Consider the following 26170-nt stretch of genomic DNA (forward strand, 5'->3'; position numbering starts at 1 on the left):
CAATTTTCCCGTCTTTGATAATCCAAGACCAAGGTTACGGAAGGAAGGGTATTAAAGTTTTTTAACTGCTGTAGAGCTCCTTACCCTACGGCTTCTCCTTTGCGCTTCGTCGTCAGATCGGGATTCTTTGGCGGCCGGAGATGGCGCAACCGGAAGGGCGGCCGGTAGTGGCAGGGGAAGCGACGAGGCAGGGGCGGCCTGGCCAGCAGCAGCAGCAAGGGTTCGGCCAGACGTTGTCGGGGATCGTGCGGATGGCCGTGTTCTGGTACTTCGCCATGAAGTTTTTCGGCCCCAAGAAGCCCGCAGAGCCCTCTCAGCTCATGTCAAATATGCTCGCTAAGGGAGAACCCTTGGTCCGTGGCATCTTTCTCCCTCGAACCCTAGCGCTTTTAGAAGCTTTCCGTAGGATCTCTCGAACGGCAACGAGTTTTTTGCGGTGTTCGATCCACGCGAATAAAATATGTTTTCTTTGAAGAATCTATAGTTGCTTGAAAGCATGCGGATGGAGTAGCTATATCAATTTGTGATCTGGGGTTGGAATTTTAACCGGGGATGTTCCTCAAACCGATTTCATTTTCCTCCCTCCCTCATTTTTTTTTGAAAGATTGATTGTGCATTCAGGGTAGACTATCGGGTGATAATTTCATTAATCATCAAATTCAACATAAAAGTGATTTGCTGTTTCTTTATTTTTTTAGTTATGTTTTCCGATTTTACATTTTTTTTTTGGGTAGATTGATTGCCTCATATTGTTTTTGGGGTGATGGTTTACAGGTATACTTGAATTTGAACTATTTACCATATATTGTTTGAAAACTAGCTGAAACAATGAATTCTCTGGGCTACCGGTCTAAGTTCTATAGAATTTGGAGATGAGATAAACACGGATCCCTATTTTTGCTAAAGTTTGTTAGCTTAACCTGCTACTCCCATTGATTTCTTATTTCAAATTTTATTTCATCAAGCCAGCATGTTTGACTTATTTAAAATTTTACTCCGATTTATATTTGTCTAATTGTTTTCATCCGTAGATAAAAAATGCCTCTAAGAAGGACATGGCTTGATTTGTGAAAGATTTGCTCCACTACAAGTTTAACTTGAAATATTAGCCAACTTCATTTTCACAAACTTTATTCTTGATTGTTTACAATGTAATGGTGTTATGGACTCTACTATGTCAATGGAAACTCAGGACAATTCATGATTTGAGGTAAATGTCTTGTTCTGTTTTAAGGAACAATATTCCCTTTGGATCTACATCAGGGAACGAGTCCATAGGTTAAATATGCAAAATTTCTTATGCAGCCTTAGAAGTCGGTTGAATTAGTTATAGACAGATATTTGTAACTTTAATGAATATTGCAAATTCTTTGGTGGGCTCCACTCTCTTCACATGATATAGATAGAAATATAAACCTCCAGCATGGATTGTTCAGTTCTTTATCACTTACAATCTAGCTGATGTTCAATGTATTGCACCATTTTCATCCTATTTAGGAACTACGAGCAACAGCTGCACCTTTTTTTTTTTTTTTTCTAAATGCACAATAAAAGTTGTCTATGTTTGGATGCAATGCATAGTTGTTCTTTCTCATTTTTTTTTCCTTATCCAGGACATGTGGGTCTATCTCTCTGAGAATGAGAAGTTTAAGGACTTTGGCAAAGAGGATGCCTTAGTTTGGCATGAGGCAAATATACCTTACGCAGTTTGGGGACCAAGTAGTTTCAGATCCATTTCTTTGAAGTATTACCCATCAGAGGTGGTGCCACATGGTTTTTGAAGATATAAGCTTGAGTTTCTAGTTTGTGGTTAAATTTTGCTTCTATTGAATATGTAACTTTGACTTGTTTTCTTAGGTTGTAAAGAACAATGGTAGCCTGTATGCTCATGTTTTCTTTGCTCGTTCGGGTTACCCTCCAGATCCTAATGATCCTGAGTATGAACCACTATCTACCTTTGGAAGAACCCATTGTGAGTATTGTAGTTTTTACATTTTTTCAGGTTGCTTGTATAATATTGCTCTGAATTGTGCATTCTTTTTTTTATTAGCCATTGTTACCTTCTTGCCCAAGCCAAAATCTGGTAAAAAGAAGAGTTTGCTTGGAAGTTCCAAGGATTCCGAAGAGGAAGAATCTGCATTTCAGGTTCTACTAATCTATTTCATTGCTCCTCATGCCCTTTCCTATAAGTTATCACTATTGTTCTGCTACCAATTTGTCTTGTTAAATGCCTCGGTTCATTTTCTTCTGATCTTATTCCTTTTCTTGTCTTCCTGGCATATATTTTATTAGATTCCTTGCATGCCTGCTACTTTTCATTCTTCTTGCTTTTACCAGAACTTTCTTATTGTTATCCCAGGCAAAGGATGACAAGCAAGTTGATACAATTGATGAGAGTCATGTTGAATGGATTCCATATTGGAAACCAAATGTCACCATTGATCTTGTTGATGATTTCACTAGGTAACACTCCCTATCAAAAGGCAACTGATTGACAACTATGTACTTGCATCATATTGTGGACATATACTTTTTTTTTCAATTAAAAATATGCATTGAATCTTTTTCTCAAGCTGAGTGAACTAAAGTTAAATGAGTTTTCAGTGTTTGAATGCTGAATTTTATAAGTGATGGGATTTTTCTGAATATTATTATTATTTTTTTATTTACTCTTAGACTTTAACATACATTGTCTATTGACTTTCATACATTTCTCAAAAATTCAATTTTGTTATAGTAGGACGCATTGGGTGTATAAACTGGATAAGTTTTGCATCTCTCAGGTTTTTTTGGAGTGTTAATGATCTAAGATAAAAGTATGGATTATGATTCATAATAAACATTGCAATTTGTTTTGTCAGATCATGTCCTAGCACTGAAATTTATATATTAGATATTTTTTTTTCAATTTATTTACTCATAGTACAATATATATGGGAATATTAACTTATAGATTTCTCTCTTCCTATTGGATTACCGTTATTTAAATTTTATTTTAGATGATTCTCTTACAATTAAAATTGGATGTTGGATCAAGAATTAGTTTGCAGTTCTTTTCTGATGCATCTTTGCGGATACATTGGCTTTAGGCAAAATAAGTTATTTCTAATCTTTGTTTGTCAACACTTTTTACCACAAAGGATTGCTATTCATAAGTATTCACTTCTCTGATGACATCATCATGGATAACTTATCGAGCCAGAAGAATCAATCACATGAAGCATCTAGTTCAGGGCTTCAGGCTATTGTGCAAATAAGTTATTTTTTCACTGTTCTTTAGATGACATTTGCTAGAATCATTTTTCTGTAATTCTGATCCCAACAATCTTTGCTTTAAAATATTTAGGACACTGGTTTAAAAGGTTCTTTCAAACTTATGTATTGAAGATTATTTTTGTGATAAGACTTTACCATTTTGCAGTTATCGTACACTGTTCCTCAGAACTTAACAAAATAGTTTCAGACTATTAGTTGCTAGATATCTTCTGTGGAAAGTTATTAAACTTATTTTGGTTCCTCCATTATTTTATGGTTACCCATTCTGGTGTTCTAATTTCCGTGTCATTTTTGGTCAACTGTGCAGATACTCACATAACCAGATCCCACCACATATTGCTGGCCGTATCCAAACATTTTTATGATGTTTGATTTCCTAGATACAAGAGATGTTTCTTGCCAACTTTAAGTGATGCATTGTTGTATATTCTGAGTATTATATGAGGCACTGCAATTATTACCTTTGTTAGTAACTTGTGTTTGCAAAATCTTGATCTCCTTGTGAGTTTACATATGAACTGATTAGGCTCTGAGAATGTTTTTGCATTCCACTTACCTTTTACTTGGTTCTTAGAATATATCTATTCCGATTATCATAATATATGTTTTTGTTAGAAAACATTCAGAAGTAGTACTCATAGGGGTTCATAAGGTTTATGAATTGTTTTGTTCAGAGTTGTCCATAATCTAATATTATGATTTTTGCTTTTGCAGTTATGCATTCTTTTTATTTTAATTGAGAGGACATATAGTGTGGGCATAGAAGATGTATTGTTTTTCTCCTTATCTAGTCTATTCCAAAAGATAAAAACCTGACTGTGAACCTTGCTGGATATAGGTAGATAATTGGAGCATACAGAACACTTATTTATTCCAAAAGATACAAACCTGACTGTGAATCTTGCTGGATATAGGTAGATAATTGGAGCATACAGAACACTTATTAACCATTGGGCCAATGTTTGTATTTTCCAAGAAAATCACTTGTCGGGCCTTTATTTGCTATGCATTGAAATTCCTTTTATACTTGGTTCTCTTACTAATTATGATTCTTGACAAACCACTTACTGATAAGATCGGCATTCTAATTTTTGGGCATTATATGTTTTCTATATCTTCCCCTCACGTTGATTGTGAGACCACTTAATTCAATAATAGGTGACATACCTTTTGAAATCCAATCTTCTTAGCAGTGCAGGGTACCTACCCAATGGCATAATAGTGCAATTTTGCATAAGTAGCATGTATCAGGAACATGCCATGCTTCATATTTTTCCTAACATGTTATGAGTTAAATTAGTTCATGTGCATATCATAGAAATCACGTTGTTATTGAGCTGTATACTTGAAATGCTTACACTAATTGAATTTCCTTAACGTAACTGTCTTAAATAGCTGCTTTTCTATGCTTATCTCTCTGCATTCTTCATGCATCAACTCTTTGCATCCTTGATCTTGTCCTCACATCGCATGAAGTTGCTTGTTTTTAAGAGAATAGAACCTAAAATTTACTCCTTGACTGTGTGATTAGCCCCAAATGAGCTCTTTGTTACTAAATAACTTACAGCACTACCCCCTTGCCTTCAATTTGTGTGTTTGTTAATTCATAAATATGGACTGTATGCCCTGTAAAATAGGCTTATATTGTTCCTTGACTTTAATTCCAGATATAAATGTTGAGCCAACCACAGGGAATTACTATCCCACTATTTTCTTCAATGAATTTTGGCTATTGCGGGATAAACTGATACCACTAAATGACACCGTGATAGAACTGCCACTTAATTTGGAAGTGGGGCTCATCAGCTTGACTAAGTGGCAATTCTTTTTGCAAATTGAGCAAGCATTTCAGGTTCAGCGTAGTTATGGTAGCATGCTTGAAGGCGAGTCTGATGAAATTAAGGTACATTTACTGAATTATAACCATTCTGCCTTTCAACTTTTGGTTTTCTAAATGCTAGACAGGCAATTATAATTTACCATCCAGCGTGGTTTGTTCATTCTTTCTCCTTGTAAATGATTATCTATTCGGGTATATGTATTGAATTGCTCCTATATCTGTGGATTACATGAAATTAGTAAGGTTTGATATGTTTGAATATAAGTTTTCATATTAGCATGTTTGGTTCTTCCTGTTTCCTGATTTATTGAATCACCTTATCAATATTTGTAGGCTTTATAGGTCCGAGGCTAATCAAAGCCTTTATTAGGTTAGGGAACTATATGAATTGCACAAGTAGCAGAATACATAATTTTGAAAATTCTTTATCTGATATTACAGGTGGAATTGTAATAAGATTTCTATTGTTCCTATCATTTTTCACAAGAAACAACAAATATCAAATATATTACTGTCATGGTCACTGCGAATAAGCTATATGCTCATTGGTGAATTGGCATGCCTGATATTTTTCCAATTATGTAAAATTTATCTTGTGGAATGAAGAAATGAACTGCTGAGATATTATCCAAAATACCATCCAAAGGTTATACCAATTTCCTTACAGAAATTGAAAACCTGGCCATGAATTTTTATTATCTACAAACTAATGAACCTATCTTTCAAAGCAAATTGAGGATATCTGGAGAAACAGTAGGTACATTATTCAAATCATTTCAATCCAACACAGTCAAAATCACAAGGAGAATTGATCAGGAATCAAGTAGCAGCTGATTCATAAGATTCAACAGAATGAATATATGGCGTTGGGCAAATGCAGCCATCGATTGAGGAGGATTTTCAATATCTCGATTCCAGTTGGGTTACATGGCAACTTTAGTAAGCATTTGGAGCCTGCTTAATTGATCAAAACATGTGGGCTTATCTTCTTAGTCCTCACCTATTTTGCCTTTAGACAAAATCAATCTGCACTTCACACGGCAGTTTGTATTACTGATAGAGCATATTGGTATTTTCTTTCTTTCATCTTTCATGTGAAAATTTAGACCAGATATCACTTCTACTTTTGCAAAATTATATCTATAAGGTACGGGCATGAATGCTCTAGTTAGGTAATGTGAAACTATGACAAACACACATATTAAACGAGGAAGAGGAAGCCAAAAAAGACTTGGTTAGCAATTATTTTAATTTATTTAAGTATAGCTGATGATATAGTAGGAGATAGAACTCAATGGTATAAAAAGATTCATATAGCCGACCCCACCTTGTGGGATACGGCTTGGTTGTTATTGTTTGTATCTACAAGGAAAATGAGTTGAAACTCAGCATTGTTTCAAGTCATTGGTAAAACAACTATAGTGGTCAATGCACTTGATTAGTCACTATGGGCGAGGATGGGTAGGATAACCATCGATCATTGGTAGAAGAGAGAATCCATACGCTCCACCGGTTCATTGAGAAAACAAAGGCCAGATCTACTTGGAAGAGGACAAAGGAGAATCATTGTGTTTGGACTTTAGGATTGAACTTTCTTGCTTAGTTTTATAAAAACACTACACACTCACATATGGGTTATATTGATTATTATTCTTTAACACCTATAAACTTGGTTAGCTCTTATTAACTTGATCTACAAAGACTCCTTATTTGAGCCACTTCCTATAAAGTAAATCATTCCTAATCCTTAGTCTATAGTGGATCAACTCTCTTTTAATTAAAAAACTACAACTAAAATATTTTAATCTAGTTGATATTGCCATTGTTACTCAGTTAGATTACACTGTGAGAAACATATTTTAATCCTCATAGTGGTCTTAGGCAGTGTTTAAAATATTGTTCTGATGATGATCATAATGTTTTGTAACAAGACCTCTTGCATACTGAGTGGTGGTGGTGGTTTGAAACCTACACACATGTGGACGATGATGAGAAGAGGAGAGGGTGTTTTCAGCTTTTTTTTTTTTTTTGGTGGGGGAGTGTTGCATATCTAGGAGATGGAGGTTACACCACTTCATCCACACTGCCTCACACTAAAAAAATAGAGAAGAAGACAAGTCTTGGGCCTAGAAGAGATCGTCCTCTGCTATCACGTTGAGAGAAAACCATATCATACTTATTAAATGAAAAACATAAGATATCTAGCCCATTTGGAAGAAATATATAGTTAGGTACCTTTCTATATTCCTACATTAACTCTAGTTTTTTGGACTTTTGTATATCTGGTCGAGCAATGACCTGCTGATGGTGCTTAAATTTATGTTTCTTACAGCGAGTATTCTTGGAAGGGAACCCATATCTATTGGCATTGACAATGATGGTATCGGTTCTACATTCTTTGTTTGATATCTTGGCCTTCAAGAATGGTATGTCAAAATTACAACTCAGAGACATGTAAAATCATGCTTCCCATTTTTCTACTAGTGTGAAGATAAAAATTCATGAGTACTGCAAAATTATATATCTCTGTTTATCTTTCAGATATTCAGTTTTGGAATAAGAACAAGTCTATGGAAGGATTGTCTGCAAAATCAGTCATCTTGAATTTCATTTGCCAGCTTATTGTTTTCCTTTACCTCTTTGACAATGAAACTTCATGGATGATACTTTCTAGCTCTGGCATTGGGTGCTGCATTGAGTTTTGGAAAATCGGGAAAGCCATGCACATTGAGGTACACTCTGTTTTTCACTCTTGTTTCTTTTGGTAATTGTATATAGACAATCTAACATCACGTCAAAACTTGTGTAGTTTTGCAACAATCTTTGCTTAATATATCAAATTAACAACCTGCACAATCAATAGAAAAAATTGCATCTATCATTCAACATATTTGCATGTGGTTCCTTATGTAGCTGCATAATTGGCTTGTGCTATTACTTTATAGAGTAGTGATTCCCGTTCTTAGAAGTATTACTTATCCAATATCTCACAGTCAATTTTTTATTTAGTCATCAAAGTATTATTCTATCTTTGCTTATTGCCTGCTTTTAGCATGAACATATGTGAATTTGAAACAGTCTGTAGTAGATCAACAAAATCAGTGACTAATTATTTACCATATTGATGATCAAACAGGGCAATCAAAAATGGACAAATAGTTGAACTTTATCGTGTTATCATCTATCTCATCCAAAGCCAAACCATAAAATTTCATCCATCATTCAACATATTTGCATGTGGTATATAGCTGCATTTTTGGTTTGTGCTGTTTCTTTATATAGCAGAGGTTCCAACTTATCCAAGATCTCATGGTCAATTTTGTAATTTAGTTATCAATGCTTTTATTCGATCTTTGCTTATTACCTTCATTTAGCATGAGCATATGTGAATCTGAAACAGTTTAGTAGATCAACAAAAGTGGTGACTAACTATTTACCATATTGATGATCAAATAGGGCAATAAAAAATGATCAAATAGTTGAACTTTATCGTGTTAGCATCTAACTCATCCAATCGTCAAACCTTAAAATTGTTTCCATCACACTTTTTTTAATGAAATGAACAGATTGACAGAAGTGGCAGGATACCCATCTTGAAGTTTCGAGACCGTGAGTCATATGCTAAGAACAAAACAAAGGAGTATGATGATCTTGCCATGAAGTATCTCTCATATATTCTGTTCTTCCTTACAATTTGCTTCTCCATATATTCACTCATGTACGAGCAACATAAAAGCTGGTATTCTTGGATACTTTCTTCTCTCACTAGTTGTGTATACATGTTTGGTAAGTCCACTGCTCCATTTTCAGTTAGAAACTAAACATGATGCATTTTTCTCATGCTCGTATAGTATTTATCTAACGTTGCAATTACTTTCACTCTCATATAGCTAATTTTCCTCTTTGTTTCTTTTAATATAGTTAGCATCTTCACAATAATTTTGTACAGGTTCTATGACTTCCTTTGTACCCATGTGCACTTTGTAACACATGCCTTTGGATCTTTATCGATTGTTCCCACAGATTGAACACACATTGCTTCAGACTTCCACTTTCATGATGATGCATGTGTGTAGATTAGTTTCATTATTTGGAATAACTTTCTTCTCCATTCATGTGATGATACTGTCAGAAGACCATAAAGCGCACATATTAAATTTAATGACAATCCAAAGTGTCAACCTAGAGGTGTCAAAATGGTTCGACAAGCTTGTGTCAGATTGTCTTGTTAAAATGGGTTGACGTCTGTTTGATTTTTTTGAAAAATAAAATAATGAAAATATAAAAATATATAAAATAAGAATAGAACAAATAATAGAAATATTTTTATAAAATAAAAAATACTTTTATAGATATTTTCTATTTTATTTTTTTAATATATTTTAATTTTTTAAAATATATTTTAATTTTTTTAATATTATAAGTAATTAGGTCAGGTTCAGATTGCAGGTTGTGTCCAACCTTGCCTGTGGGCTAAGCCGCCTTCACTAGATCCAATTGTGGATCGGGTTGGGCTTGACATGATCCAAATTTTATCAGGCTATGCATGCTGCAAATCTGTCACGTTATCGGCTTGGCTACGCCCTGGGGGCTAGGCTATGCATGTCCCATGCCAGGCCATGTCATAGCCTAATTACTGCCTCTATGTCAAACTTATTAACAAAGATTATCCCTTAAACTTGTATAAATGAACTTAACCCAAACATAAACTTCTAATCATTAGAATACCCATGGTTTGAAATCTTGCATATCCCTTAAACTTGTATAAATGAACTTAACCCGAACATAAACTTCTAATCATTAGAATACTCATGGTTTGAAATCTTGTATCGTGCCAGCAACACAGTTGAAATGCTTCGTTCCGATAAATTACCGAAGTCAAAAATACGTGAACTTGGGTAAATATGATTCCTCACTAGTGTGACCAAGTAAATGCAAAAATTGTATAGCATTTGTTTTATAGAAAAGTGGTAATGTGGGGAATCCACATGAAATAAGTCTTGTGATTCAAAAAAACATTATTTCTATTGGTAGTCTACTGGTCACCAACTCCATCTTGACTGATAAATTGCCTGGCTTTTCTGCTTCATTATCATTTGTGACCATATCAGATGGCTTGATTTGTTAGATACGATGTTTTGTTGTTAAAATTTAGTCATATAGACAAAAAGAGAAAAAAAAATTAGTGAAAAACTGATGGAAAATTGTTGTCTTGGTAGAAAATGGAATATTGAAGAATGAGTCGGAGCACAAAAAGTCACAAGGTTGCAACATTTGTTCAGAATACGTCACACTTTCTCTGGATAGGATTGTCCTCTTGGAAATAAAGTTTTCTCTTTAGTTTCTAGGTTTTTTTATGGTGGATAACATTTTATGGGAAGGAGGGGGCACTATATTTTTTTACAGTACCTTTGAAGAGAGGCCTGAGTAGTGGTAAGTTGCTACTAGGAAATTGTTTTGAAGCAGGATCTGACCCCTTGGTGATGAGTTTATTCCTTGGGTAGTTTTTTTCTTTTAATCTTTGCATCACCTAGATTCTACAGAAGCACCAAGTCGTTGCCACTTGCCATATATGATCTGATACTATAAGGAACCTCTTAAGATGCATACCGTGGAATGCTCATCCCCAAGGTTTGATCTCAGAGACCAAAACTTTCAACCATTCAGATTACATTAGTTCAACCAATAGTAGGAATTAAATTAAAGCAGGAGTGACAATTTAATTTTTGCTCCATTCGACGGTATCAAATATAGCATTAGAAGGAATTTCTTGTCTGATTGTTAGTTCAGATATGTGATGGTCTTTTGTTCAGTCAGGGCTTGATCATTGTTTGTCACTTTTTATACAGTTTTTTTTTCCTGGCTCACATTAGATTGTTCTCTTGGGAACTTGTAGACTACATAACGATACTGTTGTTGTGATGATATAGTTGATTTATAGTTTTTTTATACCTTATTTTTTTAATTAAGATTTTTTTTTTTTGCTTTCAGGGTTTATTATGATGTGCCCACAGCTTTTTATTAACTATAAGCTCCAATCTGTGGCTCATCTCCCTTGGCGTCAAATGACGTACAAATTCCTCAATACTATCATTGATGATCTTTTTGCATTCGTCATCAAAATGCCAATGCTGCATCGTTTATCTGTTTTCCGAGATGGTGCATTCTCTTTGGAACTTTCCTATGATATTTGCCATTACTGTGATTTGGTTCAGCTACTGCTACCATTTTTTTTCATTGAACTCTTTTGTGGTGGCTTTGCAGATATTATTTTCCTCATTTACCTGTATCAGAGATGGATGTACCCTGTGGATAAGAAACGCCTTAATGAATTTGGGTTTGGTGGTGAAGACGAAACCCAGAGCTTAACTTCTAGTGGCACTGCGACTGCTCAGGATGATGAAGTGTCTGAAGGCAACAAAAAGACAAACTAAACGATGTTATCTTTTACCATTAAGATTCAATGCTGATACACCTGCTTTACAGGTTAAATGATACATCCGTCACTGGTTTATTACTAGCAACAGTTAGCGGTTTTTGTTTGTTGACTTTAAGAAATATTGCATCGATCCACTATTCAAGTTCTTAATTTATGGGGCTTATTGAGTTCTTTTCTTCATTAGTAGGCATCTTTGTGTTATGGGGTTGCAACTTAAGAGGTTGCAAGACTGTCTACGATTGTGGGCTCGACTCTCTTTCTTGGTTGGAAAGTGAAGTTCGTGCAGTACAAGATTGCTTCACACTTGCCCGTGCTTTGACATCTTGTCTATCCAAACGAGTTCTGTTCACAAATCTGGTACTTGAACGTGCATTACTACTGAGAAGGTTTTGGGTTAAGCTTCAGTTCATTTTTTCTGTGTATTCCTGCTCCATCATTAATTTCTTTCAAGTCTTTGTGTTCATTGTCTGACATTTGTTTTGATCGATTGAAAATCCATGTTTCTTGTTTTGTTTGCTGTCCCTGGGGCTATGATGTCGTGGTAGGACATCCAGGTTGTTACTAAGCATTCACGGTTTGATCTCTAGTTAAGACGTATTTTATAAATTTTTTTTTCAAATGGGATGTGTAATCTAAGGATGTTGGAAAAGAATACAATTATGGCAATTAAGGATTTAGATGAAAGAGGATCAATTTAATTGAGATGAGACTCCTCGTTTTTAAAATCGGTTTTTAACAAAAATAAATGGTTAGATTTTTTTTATTTATCAAAATAAGTACCTTAATTTTAAAACTATCAACTCTTTTCTGCCCCTTTCGCTAACCTCCTAAATTTTATCTCTTCAAACATCATTCTTCAATGCATCCGAGTCATAATTCAAGATATTTAAATCAAAAGTTATTTGTATGGTTAGGATGCACGTCACCTCATCATTGGTTCAGCTACTGCTACCATTTTTTTTTCATTGAACTCTTTTGTGGTGGCTTTGCAGATATTATTTTCCTCATTTACCTGTATCAGAGATGGATGTACCCTGTGGATAAGAAACGCCTTAATGAATTTGGGTTTGGTGGTGAAGACGAAACCCAGAGCTTAACTTCTAGTGGCGCTGCAACTGCTCAGGATGATGAAGTGTCTGAAGGCAACAAAAAGACAAACTAAACGATGTTATCTTTTACCATTAAGATTCAATGCTGATACACCTGCTTTACAGGTTAAATGATACATCCGTCACTGGTTTATTACTAGCAACAGTTAGCGGTTTTTGTTTGTTGACTTTAAGAAATATTGCATCGATCCACTATTCAAGTTCTTAATTTATGGGGCTTATTGAGTTCTTTTCTTCATTAGTAGGCATCTTTGTGTTATGGGGTTGCAACTTAAGAGGTTGCAAGATTGTCTACGATTGTGGGCTTGACTCTCTTTCTTGGTTGGAAAGTGAAGTTCGTGCAGTACGAGATTGCTTCACACTTGCCCGTGCTTTGACATCTTGTCTATCCAAACGAGTTCTGTTCACAAATCTGGTACTTGAACGTGCATTGCTATTGAGAAGGTTTTGGGTTAAGCTGCAGTTCATTTTTTCTGTGTATTCCTGCTCCATCATTAATTTCTTTCAATTCTTTGTGTTCATTGTCTGACATTTGTTTTGATCGATTGAAAATCCATCTATGTTTCTTGTTTTCGTTGCTGTCCATGGGGCTATGATGCTTAGTAGGACATCCAGGTTGTCACCTAAGCATCCACGGTTTGATCTCCATTTATGATGTATTTTGTAGAATTTTTTTTTTCAAATGAGACGCGTAACCAAATGATGTTGGATTTTTCAGTTGTCTGCCTGTGCATTTTTGGATTTATCTTGTGATTGGTGGAAAAATTTTGTGGGATTCTACTAGTCATCAGGGATAGTCAATGATATTAGTCATCAGGGATAGTCAATGAGACTAATTGAGTTTATTATTATTATTATTATTATTATTATTATTATTATTTATTTTGTTTGCTGTCAAAGTGTGGTTCATTAGGCCTCTTATTTATTAGATTTTTGGCTTGACCGATTGTTTCGATGGAAAAATAAACATGGCAAAACTAGTACGAAACGACCTTCGCACTCTTGTAAATTACTAATAGAATTACTTGTTATTACTCGATATATGAGCATAAATTAAGAGCAGACCTCGTTATTACTCATGGATTGTTTAGGAAAATTTAGACAGATGGCAGACTTAAAAATGCAAACCGGAGCAAATTGTATTTACATGGCTAGCTAGAGTACACACCACAGGAGTTCTTTACCATCACGGGATTTCAAGAAGGAAATATTTGGGAATTCCATCTTGAAAAACTTAAGATTGTAGATTATAGACCACCGATTGACACTTTGAGCAAAAGATTATTGTATGGTCAAAAAATTACACTTTCATATGCACGGAAGGCATAATTGATTAAATCGTTGAATGTTACTGAGATGTGTAAACCCATAGTTATGGACAACTAAACACGTAAACCCAAGAAGAAGGCATGAGATTTAAGGAGTTGAAAGCTTGGAATAATATTTTATTTGTAAAAGTATTGTGACAAATACAAGATAAGCAAGATGTACTCTGGGTTAATAGGTTCTCTACACATACCTACAAAACAGAGATATATGGGAATGAAAATCCAAGTATATTGATTCTCTACTCCTCCAACGACTAACACACGCAGATGCATGATCAGATAGTGACATTAGTGGGATTCGCAGAGATGACGTAACAGAAACTATCTGGTATTACACCCGACTTGAGTAGGGGACCAAGGGCAAAAAAAATGAAAATCTCTTTTCACCATCCATGGATGGAGCATCATCAGCATTGGATGGGGCCTCTTGAAGCCAACTTCTGGCATCTCATCAATTTTGGATAGAACAATCTTATGCAGCTTCATCTAGAGCCGCATCAGCTTTGGATGGAGGACTCTCCTAGAGCTTCTTCTAGAGCCGCATCAGTCCAGAATGGAACACTCTTTTGGAGCTTCTTTTGGAGCCACACCAGCTTTGGATGGTGCACTCTTCTGGAGCCACACCAGCTTTTGGAGCCGCATCAGCTTTGGATGGAGCCGCTTAGGAGCATCTCATCCGCTTGGATGGAGTTGGGGCACACGCAGCCTTGGATGGAGTATACTGAGTGCATACATTTTGCTAGTGAGTTTCTGAGGTGTGAGAGCATACATTTTTGTTTAGAGAGAGGGTTTACATTCAGAGTTTTGTGAGGCGAGAGCATACATTTTGTTAGGGAAGGTCTACACTTTGTTTTTGCGAGGAGTGAAAGAATTTATTTTTTGTTTTGTTTTGAGGGTGTATAGGTAAGGATGGTGAATAAATCTATCAAAAAGATTTATCTAGTCTACAATAAATAGTTCGTGGTAAAACACATCAAATCCGTTTAAGATTAAGGTTTTACCAAAAAGCTTAAAGCAAATGAATAGATTTATCAAAAAGATCTATCTAGTCCATAATAAATGACTAGTGATAAAGACAAATCAAATCGGTTAACAATTGATCAATTGCTAAAATTGAATGTGGATAGTAAACATTATGATAGATAGGCTGACCAAAGGCATGCAGATGTGATCAAAGGTGTTTGAGATGACCTCCAGAGGTAGAGGTGATCAAAGGCATATAGATATGATCAAAGGTGTCTAAGTTGACCTCCAGAGATGATGAGAGGCATGCATTGCTGGTTGATAGAGGGGAAAGGTAGGCGGTATGATAGTGGGTCGAGAGTTTGGAGGATAGGAGGAGGGCTACATTGAGGATACTATGCACCCTCTTCTACATGTCGATCGGTATGGAATGAGGATATGGATGCTAGCGGACCGCTGGGCAATGTCATGATACAATTAGCTGAGGATGAGTAGACCGGAGGACTGGAGCTAAGGCTTTTGATTGTCATGTGCACTATGTCACTAACAGAGCAGGTATTTTAGTTTGCGCACACCCTAATTTGTTCGCTACACATGGTAGGATGATTTTGACTACTCAAAATATATATATATATATATATATATATATATATATATATATATATAATTTCATATCTTAGACAACTCTCAAATCTAATATAGATCTAATATTTCATTGTAAACAAATAACTATCTTTCGACACATGTTTAGTTTAATTTTTTTTTATGATATATAATTTACTTTTCATTAAAAATAAATAAATTAATTAATAACTTAACCTTCATAACACTCACTAAATCTCCAGACTTAAACTTGAATTCGTCATAGAGATAATTATTCTTACGTGTTAATTCTCTCCTTTTTTATGAAAAAATAATTTTAATGCTTAAAAATATTTAATTTTAATTATATGAAAGTTATTTTGATATTTCTATTAGAAAATATTTTAAAATTTTAAATTATTATTATTAATTTATAAATAAAAGGACCATGCTGGACCAGAGCCCGATTCGGGCCGGACCTACCCGCAGGGCGGTCCGTTTTACACTGGCTAAATACGTAATTTAATAAAACTCCATATTTGCAGCGAACATATAAAACATCTGTCTTCCTAACGAGTAGTCGCTGGGGACCTTAATACCGTCATACCGATTCGTGTTCGATTCCTTTCGGCTTTCGTCGGATTGGAACCCGATTTTGGGGAAAAACCCTAGCCGGGATCCAAGGGCTTCCTGGCGTCCCAATCGATCCCTTGGGAGGATTACCGCAGCGGGAACAACGAGATCTTGGAGCGGGAGTGTCAATTTTCAGTCGAATTGGAGGGTTTTCTAGAATCGAGCACATGAAGGATCCTACGGACCGGACGAAGGTCGCGGTTCGGCGCTTGCCGCCGTCCATGTCTCAGACGACGCTGGTGGAGCAGATCGACAGCAGGTTCGCGGGTCGCTACGATTGGTTCTGCTTTCGCCCTGGGAAGAACAGGTAAGGGAACATTATCATGCCTTTTTGAAAATAAATTTAAAAAAATGTTTTTTTTTTTTGTGTTCCCATTGGACGAAGTTGGGTTGGTGTTTGCTGTTATGAAAGTCGTGAGTTCGATAGGGTTTTGTAGGGACCATTTAACGCCGAAATCCAGCGTGGGGATCGTGGTTAGGTTGCAGGCGGCATCGGGTTGGGCTGTGTGACAAAGGGATTCATTTAGGCTTAATTTCGTGGCCATTGTTCTGGCACTATGTTTCAGTTATATACGGATCTATATCTAGTTGCACTGGAACAAATTGGTTTTGATCTTCGTGTCGGTATCTTTTTTTCATAAGAAGTCAATTGCCTTCTAACTTTTGTCGTTTGAATTTTTAAATTTGAAGTATTTTGTTGCTTATATTTTATTCTTCTCTTTCCTTTTCATTCATACAGCTGAATTAATTTAGTTAATGCACTAGATTTTTTAAATTTCAGTAGGATAATGTTAATGTTTTTGAAATAAACCTGTTTCTGTATTTTTCACTTAATTTACCTATAAAACTCTTGTTTACAATTTTTTGGGTTCTAAATTTAGTGGCTGACCTGATTTAACTCATGATAAATGGTTAGGTAAAATTTATCAGTCATATAAAAAAAACAAAATATACAAAATATTGTTCATGCACATTGTGTTTTTTCAGTTAGTGCTAAATGACATACATCATGTTTCAAAATCTCATCACTAAGTACAATCGCTCTAGTCTCAAATTCTTATTATCATCCTAATATATCACTACCACCTATTCACACAATGTGATGAAATGGTTGAGGCCATCTTGAATAGGCTTCATCCATGTGGCTCATCCATCAAAGCCTGCTATACGTGCAATGCAATGATAATATTATCTGAAAATTGAAATTGAGGGAAATCTGAATGAATGAGGTAAAAAACCAAATTAAATCAGTTGAGTGGTTAGCATTTAATCCCAAGCCCTCCCCTGCATGGGCATGCTTCAAGCACTGCCAGTGGTGGGAATGCTCCAACTGGCAAGTTTGTATTCTTGTAAGGATATGATCTACATTTTTAATCTGAGCCATACAATGATGAAAAATTGGACAAAAGTAATAGTTTGAGAAGTTGAGAGTTGTTACTCATTTGACATTTCTTCACCCCAAGGGCAGAGCTGCTACAATTTTGATCATAATTTGCAAATTTAGTTTTTTTTTTTTTTTTTGAGAGAGAGAGAGAGAGAGTTTGCATTATAGTTTGTGAACTCAGCCAATCTAGGAAATATTTTCATGTTATTTAGTGTTTGGACAATAGTTTGTGAACCTAGCCAATCCACTGAAATGGGCTGTGTTGGATATGATCAACAACGCTGAGACGATCTTTCCTGACTTTGTGAGTATTGGTCCGTGACAAATATAATCTGTAAAACTATACCTACACAGGTGATAAATGGTTATGCTCGACTGAGAATGTTGAAAATCTTATCCAGCTTCATGAGGATGGATTTATCAGCTCTTATGTTCTCAGCTGGTTGTAATATTTTATATTATCCATGGTTGATAAACTTGAATGTGTATTTTGAATTTGCAATGGTGAAAGGAGAGTTGGAACTTAATCATCACTGTCTTTGTTGTTAAATGCCAATTCGTTAATCCTTTCGGAATACAACTTGTCTCCACTCCCAACCAATTTTTCCAAAAATGGGACTGGATGTCTTGATCAAGGTTTTAAAAGACATTCCAGGCAGTTGACTCACTGCATAGTGCATATGAGCTAGGCGAGGGAATACTTTGTGGGATTTATGTAGAATGTCTTTGTTGGTCATATTTTTATCTATTGAAATTGTGGCCAGTTCATAATTGCACATAGGAGCAAATATGCATAAAAAAACACATAATTTGGCAATGTAGAATGTCATATTTACCAGTAGCATACATATAATTTATATCTAAAATGTTTATCTTTTTTAAAACAAATGTTCAACAGTTACAAGGTCTTCTACCACATTAAAACTTAGTTTTGATTTTAACAATCACAAGAATTAGTCTTTTCTAACGGAAAGAAATCATCAGAAAAGTCATTGCTAAGTTTTGATCATCAAATAAACTTTAGTGTTTGTTTCTTTCCAGCACATAAAAGGCCCACCTGGCCTGCCAAGGCTTCTTTCTAGTCATTGAAATTGTAGCTGAGTGTTGGGACAAACATGGCTTGATGATGATTTTGAGATGGTGATGATTGGAAGGATTGTTCTTCCATGATTTTCAATTTATGACATCTTCATAAATGTAAATCTTAGACACATAAAAGCGATATACAACTATTTTACTTATGGAAATAATGAGATCTTTCATCTACCTATAGGAAAATCTTAGATACTTGAACACAATATACAAATGCATTAAAACTGAAGAAGGCTATTTTTTTAAAAATTATTGAAATGATCAAATAATTCATCCACCTATTGAAGTTATAAAAAAAATTTGTATAGTTGACATCCTTTAAAGCTTTAGGCAAATAATATTATGAAATGTTTAATTGTTATACAAATTAGCAAAATTATCACAACTAAGATTGTATGTAAAACATTTTTTAATCTTTATTTGCAATCCAAAATAAAATTAGCATAAGGCTAAAAATAAGCTTGTTTTACTTTTAGTAATATTGTGAAGTTTTTTTCTTTAAAAATATCTGATATTTTTATATTATGATTATATCCTTTTCCATTATTTCTTTAAGTCATTTTTTACCTTATTCCAAGCCTTTTGTGGGACTGTAATTTTTATGACATGTTCATGACTTTTCACCTATCATTTGGAGGAAAATTGTTTATATCTCAATAGATGAACAAGCCTGTACATCTCTTGTCAATGTTGATTGGTTGTGTCTGTGAATTCCTTATTCCTTAAATCTTTTCATATCTCCTCTCTTTCCCTCGTGTGGACTATTTTTATGCCAAAGTTGATTCATTTGTACTTTGTAGCACTTAGTTGAAGAATAGACTAATATGTATTTTTTAATATAAATTATGAAATTATCCTTTTATGGTCATGTTTTATTCTTGTGAATATTACCATGATAAATTAACTTACTGTCTCTTTTGTTTGATCTGCCGACCCCACCTAGTGGGAAAATGCTTGGTTGTTGTTGTTGTCGTCTCTTTTGTTTGATAAGTTCCTACTTTAAGTTTGTGGATTTAGATTTAATATCCAAATTTGCTGAATTTCTGCAGCCAAAAGGACCACATACATTCTCGAGCATATGTCAACTTTAGAAAACCAGAAGATGTGGTTGAATTTGCTGAGTATTTTGATGGGCACATATTCGTCAATGAGAAGGGTATTTAACATCATTTCATTCACTCTGCTTTTCTCTGTTTGACCTACTTTGTTGTTACAACTTCCCGAATGATTACCTTGTAAGATTTCCTCTGTATATTTAAGTTCATTTGGTTGCAACAAACCATTAAAACTCGATTACTTTCAAGGTGTGTTTTTATGATGTGCTCTTGAAATATTTCATGCCAGGTGCTCAATATAAGGCTCTTGTAGAGTATGCACCATCTCAACAAATTCCAAAGCTATGGTTAAAGAAAGATGGCCGTGAAGGGACTATATCTAAGGGTAATCTATTTTCAACTTTGGTGCATATTGTCAAACTTTATTAGATTTGTGCTCGTCACCTTTCCATTCTTACTAATTAGCTGTTTTTCCTGTGAACTTCCAGATCCTGAATACATTGAGTTTCTTGAACTTGTATCAAAGCCAGTAGAACATCTTCCCAGTGCAGAAATTCAGTTAGAGAGGAAAGAAGCTGAAAGAGCGGGTCAGTGGCTAAATGTAGCTGCAATCACTACCATCTTAATTAGATAGTGCTGAGAAAGTAGTTGTCCAAATCACATTGCTTAACTAAGAGATATATATATATATATATATATATATATATATATATATATATATATATATATATATATAATTTATTTTTTTTATATTCCATCCTTTTCTTTTACACAGGCACTACGAAGGACACACCCATAGTAACACCATTAATGGATTTTGTTCGACGAAAAAGAGCAGCTAAAAATGGTTCTCAGGTATCATATTATCTCCAATGTTGCTAATTTATGTTGTATCAAGTTTATGGTGTTTAATGTAGCTATCTGTCATTGTCATTTAGCTTTTAAACTCGCCAGGTAAACTTCAGAATTCTTGTCATGGTCGACCCTTTTAGATTCTGGGGCTGCCTATTTCCCTTGGCAAGATGAGTGGTCATTTGTATTGTGAGGCTGACTAGCCATTTAGACACTTCATGAGGGTGCTTTCTGAGTGGCATAAGCTTGACAGTTGGGTTCTCTATGTTAATGGGAATTATTATTTTATGAATGTGAATATAACAATGATTTCTATATTTATTATGCTTATTTTTTTAACAAAATGATCAAGAAATTATTTTGCCCACTTCAATAAATCCTGATGCTGCTTATCTATTCTATTACTTTTAAGACGCTTTTCAATAAATATTGAATTAGGTTTCATTTCATATACACTCTTATAGTTCTGTTATTTGGATACATATAATTGTTTGGATTTCAAACTCGCTACACTTTTTTCTTTTTGCTGCTTTTGGTATAATATTTTTACAAGTTCAAATATTTTTATTTCCGCAGAAATTATCTGGTAGTGGTAAAGGTAGTAAACGAACTTCGGGAGTTTCTGCTAGCACTTCAAATTCCTCTGCAAAAAGAGGTTCTGAGAGGCGTAGAATTGCGACTTCAACTGTATGCATTCTTTATTTCAGTTTGAACTGATTTTATGTCCTTCAAGTTCTTGGGCATGAATGTGAGGCATTTTGTTTCTGATTACTTTGCTTGTTCAGTACAGGAACCTTGTCCTTGATGTCATTAACATTACACTTGTACCCAAATGATCAATTCCCTTAGTATGGCTAGTGATGGCCGCTGCAGAGTTTGGTGAAATGACCAACATTTATAGAATCACCAATATGGAAAGTCATGATATATTATCTGAAAAAATTGCTATTTAAGAGAAAAAGTAGACCTGAGGTGCCTACTTGGCTTCCTAGGAAGTACCTACTTAGCTTCCTAGGCATGATCTGGGTCTTCAAGATTGGCTAGACCTGGTAACAGGCTGTGAAGATTGCCTGAATGGTTGGGTTGTGTGATTGTTTTTTTTTGTGTCATCTTGGAAGAGAGTGTGTTGAATGGAGGAGAAGGTCAATATTTTTCCCCGATACATTTGGATGTTTCTTCAAATACAAGTGTGGCGATAATTTATCTCATCATATTTGATGTGATCCTCGGTGATGAATAGGTACTCTAGTGGGTTATGCTGACTTGGTTAGCAACATTTCTTTCTCCTGCATCATTTGAAAGTCACTGTTAGAAAAACAAGACATGTCATAGTCTGGCTTGAACTTTTTTGTAAAGTAACCATATGTCATTCTGATACTTTTGATTATGCAACTTAAGAATTCTATCATACTTAACCATTCAGCACTTGATGGTAGAAAAGTCAACACTTATTTTTATACTTGCAAAAAATGCTTCTGAACATCCATCAATATCCGTAATCTAGCATTTCCTTCCATTCATCCTCCTGAAGCCTATGATCATTTTCTATTTAATCATTTCTCATGTCTTTTATACTCTTTGCAGTATGTGCTAAGGGATAGCATGAAAAAAGGAGGCCTTAAAGACAAACCAACATACATTTTGATGCCAAGGAAGAAAGACCACGTGTCTGCCATGGATAAATCTGTTTCTGCAAACTCTACAATTGAGAAGGAAGCAGTGGAAGATGAATTTGGTATGCTATGTTCAATTCTGATTACGCAAACATCTTTTTTGATGATTTTTGGTTGGCTGCTCTAAGTCCTCTGCTATTGATTATGAGGTCCAGAAATCCATCAGGCTGTTGTCCAACCATTAGCTTTAATAATTAAATAGTCTTGGGCATTACAATCTTTTGTGAATATTTTCCACACGTGCACACACAGTGTATGTTGTTTGAAATATAATTGCCTATTCTTTTTTTGTATTTTAGTTCCTGATGTATTTCCTTGTGGATGGATTACAATATAATTGATTGATTATTTTTAGCTTTTACATATTGTTGAACTTTGTATTTATAGATTGTATGTTCCACCATTGTTATAGATTGAATTTATAGATTGAAAGTTTGCTTGGGATAAGGTTCCTATTGTTGGGTTGATTGTCCTATATATTGTTGTTTTAATTGTGGCGGGGAGGTGGATAGCTTGAATCATCTGCTTTTTAGATGTAGTCATGAACAAGAAGTTTTGGGTTTTATTGAAAAGGATAAGGGGATGGAATTTTGGACTTCTGGATGTTTGATGGAAGGGACTATGGTTTGACAAAGAGGGATCTGTTTGGTAGTTTCTCTGTGCTTTTATTGATATTGGATTTTGGCATAATGTATTGAGGAATTCTATTTTTTTATAAGAATTTTACCTCCATCTATTTGGCTAGTCAAGTTTTCTTTGCTTATTATTCATATACTAAAGTTTAGTTCTTGCATAAAAAAATCAACGTTATGCCCCATCTTTTTTATGATAGCACTAGATGAACTAATCAACCATATTTAACATAAACTTTTATTTTTTTTTTGGTGTATTGTATTTATTGACGAAATTGTCTAAATGAGTGTAATTAGATTAAATTTAAAGATTGAATTAAGAAGAAAAATATTTTAGAAACTAAAGGCTTTAGATTAGAAAGTAAAATAAAAATTGAATATATATGATATGTAGGCTTAATAATAAGAAAAGAATCAAATGACATGAAATGTTTATCTTGTGTGCTTGTCGTGTGCCTCGACTAAAAGGAAATTTTAAAGACTTATAAAATTGCCATACTGTTGGATGGTTAGGAACATATATAAACGTTAAATATGTCATATGGTAAGTTACTGGAAAGGATAAGATAAAAATACTAATATGTGAGAACAATTAGGTATAACATCAATAAATGTATAATAAGGGAAAATATATTTAAATGATGTGATCATGTCCACAGACAACCAATAGAACATATGTGGAATTACTATGTTTTTATAGAGTAATGCAATTTTTACCTCTCAACTGCTAGAATAATGGAAAAACTTTTCCTCTCAACTGCTTCATATATCTGTACTTTTAATAGAACACTCCCGGTGTCAAAAACTCTTAACATTTGTAACATACACATATATTATATGCTATATGTAAAAGCGAAGTATGAGTTGGCTTTATTCTCTTAATCAGCAATTGAATTATTGGAGTTCCTGTATGCCCAGGAATTGAATCTGGAAAAAGCAGAATTGTGCTCCTGAAAGGGAAGGAGAGAGAATCTTCTGATGTAAGCAACTGATGGTGTGTAATTTCTGTATTCTTGATCATTGTTATATGATAAGTCATAACAATTGCTTGGTAGTTTGGCCAGGCTTCTAGAGTTTGGGCACAACACCAGATTGTAACATCTTCAGTCAAAGGTTCACCTATTTTAACATCTAGAAAGAACCAAGCGAGTGGAAGGATCATTAAAAGCATACTTACAAAGGAAGGTTGTACAGATGTGCCACATATAAATACGACCCATAATGAACAGCAAATGCAGGTGGTAAATGGAGAGGACAAGCATTCGTCTCGACCTCCCTGTGCAAGCTTGAATTCCAAAGATCACATGCCACGTATATCACCATTTGTATCTGCTTCTGATGACGATAAAAAATATGTAGCTGATAAGGCTGCTGTAAACAACAAACATGGTTCTGTATTAACCAGTGAAAAGCATGAAAGGCGAACTAGGAATAGAGACAGACCTGATTGTGGTGTTTGGGCTCCTCTTCGTCGTCCAGATAGATCTCAATCTAATGATGGAATGCTTACCGAAGCATCCCAAGAGTCAGCAAATTCTTTAGAAAGCTTATCCTTATCTCAACAGCCATTTGGGAAAGTTAGGGAGGATGAGATGGCTATTCAGACCCGCAATGGACGTGGCAATAACTTGCCTGCTGTCTATGAATCATCATTGGGTTATGGAGAAAGAAAACCAGATCTTTCTTATGCAAGTAGAAGTGAAGACATAAAGGTTCACAGAGGTGGACGAGTTGATTATTCTGGAGCTGAAAATGGTGAGGCCCTGTTATATTTGTATACAAACTGTATAGTGTTTTCTTCCTTTAGTTTGCATGATTGATGATTGTGAATAATTCAGGTTCTCATAGACATGTTCGCCATCGTGGATCATTACGTAGTCTGAAGGATGTAGATAACTCTTTAAATGCTTCAGAAGGAAAGAATTCTAAGAGAGGTCCTACCGTCTATAATTCTCATGAGGTGAAATATCATGAATTAATGAATATCAGCCAGTGAGATTTTACAATGTTATACTTAATCTTGGCAAATTATGTGCAGCGACAAGTATGGGTTCAGAAGTCTGGCTCAGCTTCATGAATTTTGTACTGAATGGTAAGTGTTTATATATTTTGTTTGATTCTGAGAGTCAACAATTCAGGGAAAACTTCACTATTAGAGAGCCATTGTTATAAATATGTAAATACTTGCATCCTTTGTTAGTAGGTTCATATATGTTTCAAGATTGCAATTCTAGTATCTTTCCTTAATACATAACACTAACAGAGCAGCAAATTCTTTGTCTGCAACCTTGATCTGCAACACCCCCACCCTTATTTTTCCATAACTGCTCATCTTTGCTTTCTTGTATTAGGCCTTCCTTTGTCTATGATCTACTTAACAGCAGGATATATGTGATGCTGCAGTTTATCCAATTGTTGCAAATGTTCTGTTTGGAGCTCATTGTTGCGAGTTTTTGATTATGTAAAGTGCACATTGGCAGCGTTTCTCTGGGCAGATGCTGCTTGAAGTTTGCTATTACCAAATTGGTCCACAAGTACAGCTATAACTTGTCAGTAACAAAAAGCATGAGTTAAACAGCCTGGAAGGTGAAATAAATTTGCTAATGGTCTGCAATTTGCTGTGAATATGATTTATTTGAAGCTTAAGTTTGCGAAAGGATGGTGTTGGCAGTTGTTGGCCTTGAATGCAAATGCTTTCTCCCGTTCCATTGTGCTTGCTAAGTATTTTTGGCAGACCTCCAGCAGAACTTCTCTAGTATTTTATGCATGACAGTGAGGGGATCATCCGGAGCAATTGTTCTTGGTGAAAAAAAAAATGTAAATAATGCTTGAGGGGGTATGTTGGTTTTGCTTTCTAGCCATTGTTTATAGGTTCGAGAAGCGTGCATGACCATTATGTTTCTGGGTACTCATTTTGGCGAATACTTTGTGTAATGGTAGGAACTATTTTCTTGACAAATATAAGTTTGTCATCAGTATTTTTACAGTGGGCAGTGGAGAAGTGCCTCCATTGACGTTTGTGGATGATATTGATGGTTTGTACTACATCCATTAAAGTTGCTAATGACTGGTTTATAGAGATGCACCTTTTATGCCTTCATGTTTTTGTTTCCCTTGCAAAAGATTGGTTGTCGGGCGTATATATGATATTACGATCCAAAAAACTTGATCCTTTTGAATCATCGCCAGCTGAAATTTCTTAGCTTGTGAATTTTTATCCCTAGTTGTAGGTAGAATTGGAGAGCAATCTTGAACCACTTAAGAGTTGTCTGAACAGCCGACTTGATTGAAGTAGTTCAGAAAAAGGGGTCA

General features: G+C 34.9%; 2 protein-coding genes across 8 annotated transcripts; both read left to right on the plus strand.

The window, feature by feature from the left end:
• Positions 1-47: 47 nt before the first annotated feature.
• LOC122002345 (cleft lip and palate transmembrane protein 1 homolog) lies at positions 48-12872 on the plus strand. Of its 4 annotated transcripts, none has more exons than XR_006117633.1 (13): positions 50-353; positions 1614-1760; positions 1858-1972; positions 2051-2145; positions 2360-2463; positions 3584-3621; positions 4944-5179; positions 7449-7542; positions 7658-7848; positions 8683-8902; positions 11108-11275; positions 11381-11602; positions 11740-12065. XR_006117633.1 is itself a non-coding variant. In XM_042557483.1 (12 exons), exons 1-12 carry the CDS (start codon positions 141-143, stop codon positions 12715-12717), a joined length of 1791 nt encoding a protein of 596 aa, XP_042413417.1. In that variant the 5' UTR covers positions 48-140; the 3' UTR covers positions 12718-12872. The 4 variants fall into 4 exon arrangements, 2 of the variants coding, with proteins under 2 accessions (XP_042413417.1, XP_042413416.1); XR_006117634.1 differs by having other exon boundaries at positions 11743-12065; XM_042557483.1 differs by lacking the exons at positions 11381-11602; positions 11740-12065 and adding an exon at positions 12548-12872 and having other exon boundaries at positions 48-353.
• A 3229-nt stretch (positions 12873-16101) lies between these two features.
• Positions 16102-25943, plus strand: LOC122002346 (regulator of nonsense transcripts UPF3-like). 4 transcript variants are annotated; one of them, XM_042557486.1, is made up of 12 exons: positions 16102-16477; positions 19696-19802; positions 19991-20086; positions 20190-20288; positions 20477-20556; positions 21130-21240; positions 22138-22288; positions 23777-23838; positions 23914-24613; positions 24697-24818; positions 24897-24950; positions 25210-25943. In XM_042557486.1, exons 1-11 carry the CDS (start codon positions 16338-16340, stop codon positions 24933-24935), a joined length of 1707 nt encoding a protein of 568 aa, XP_042413420.1. In that variant the 5' UTR covers positions 16102-16337; the 3' UTR covers positions 24936-24950; positions 25210-25943. The 4 variants fall into 4 exon arrangements, with proteins under 4 accessions (XP_042413420.1, XP_042413418.1, XP_042413419.1 ...); XM_042557484.1 differs by having other exon boundaries at positions 25262-25943; XM_042557485.1 differs by having other exon boundaries at positions 25339-25943.
• The last annotated feature ends 227 nt before the right edge of the window (positions 25944-26170 follow it).

This window comes from Zingiber officinale, chromosome 7A (assembly GCF_018446385.1).
Source record: "Zingiber officinale cultivar Zhangliang chromosome 7A, Zo_v1.1, whole genome shotgun sequence".
Taxonomy (NCBI): domain Eukaryota; kingdom Viridiplantae; phylum Streptophyta; class Magnoliopsida; order Zingiberales; family Zingiberaceae; genus Zingiber; species Zingiber officinale.

Coding starts and splice junctions, on each gene's coding strand:
- LOC122002346 (XM_042557486.1), top strand. CDS start 16,338: ATGAAGGATCCTACGGACCGGACGAAGGTCGCGGTTCGGCGCTTGCCG. Junction 22,289..23,776: donor AGCAGTGGAAGATGAATTTG/GTATGCTATGTT, acceptor CTGTATGCCCAG/GAATTGAATCTGGAAAAAGC. Junction 24,819..24,896: donor CCGTCTATAATTCTCATGAG/GTGAAATATCAT, acceptor AATTATGTGCAG/CGACAAGTATGGGTTCAGAA.
- LOC122002345 (XM_042557483.1), top strand. CDS start 141: ATGGCGCAACCGGAAGGGCGGCCGGTAGTGGCAGGGGAAGCGACGAGG. Junction 1,973..2,050: donor TACCTTTGGAAGAACCCATT/GTGAGTATTGTA, acceptor TTTTTTTATTAG/CCATTGTTACCTTCTTGCCC. Junction 8,903..11,107: donor TAGTTGTGTATACATGTTTG/GTAAGTCCACTG, acceptor TTTTGCTTTCAG/GGTTTATTATGATGTGCCCA.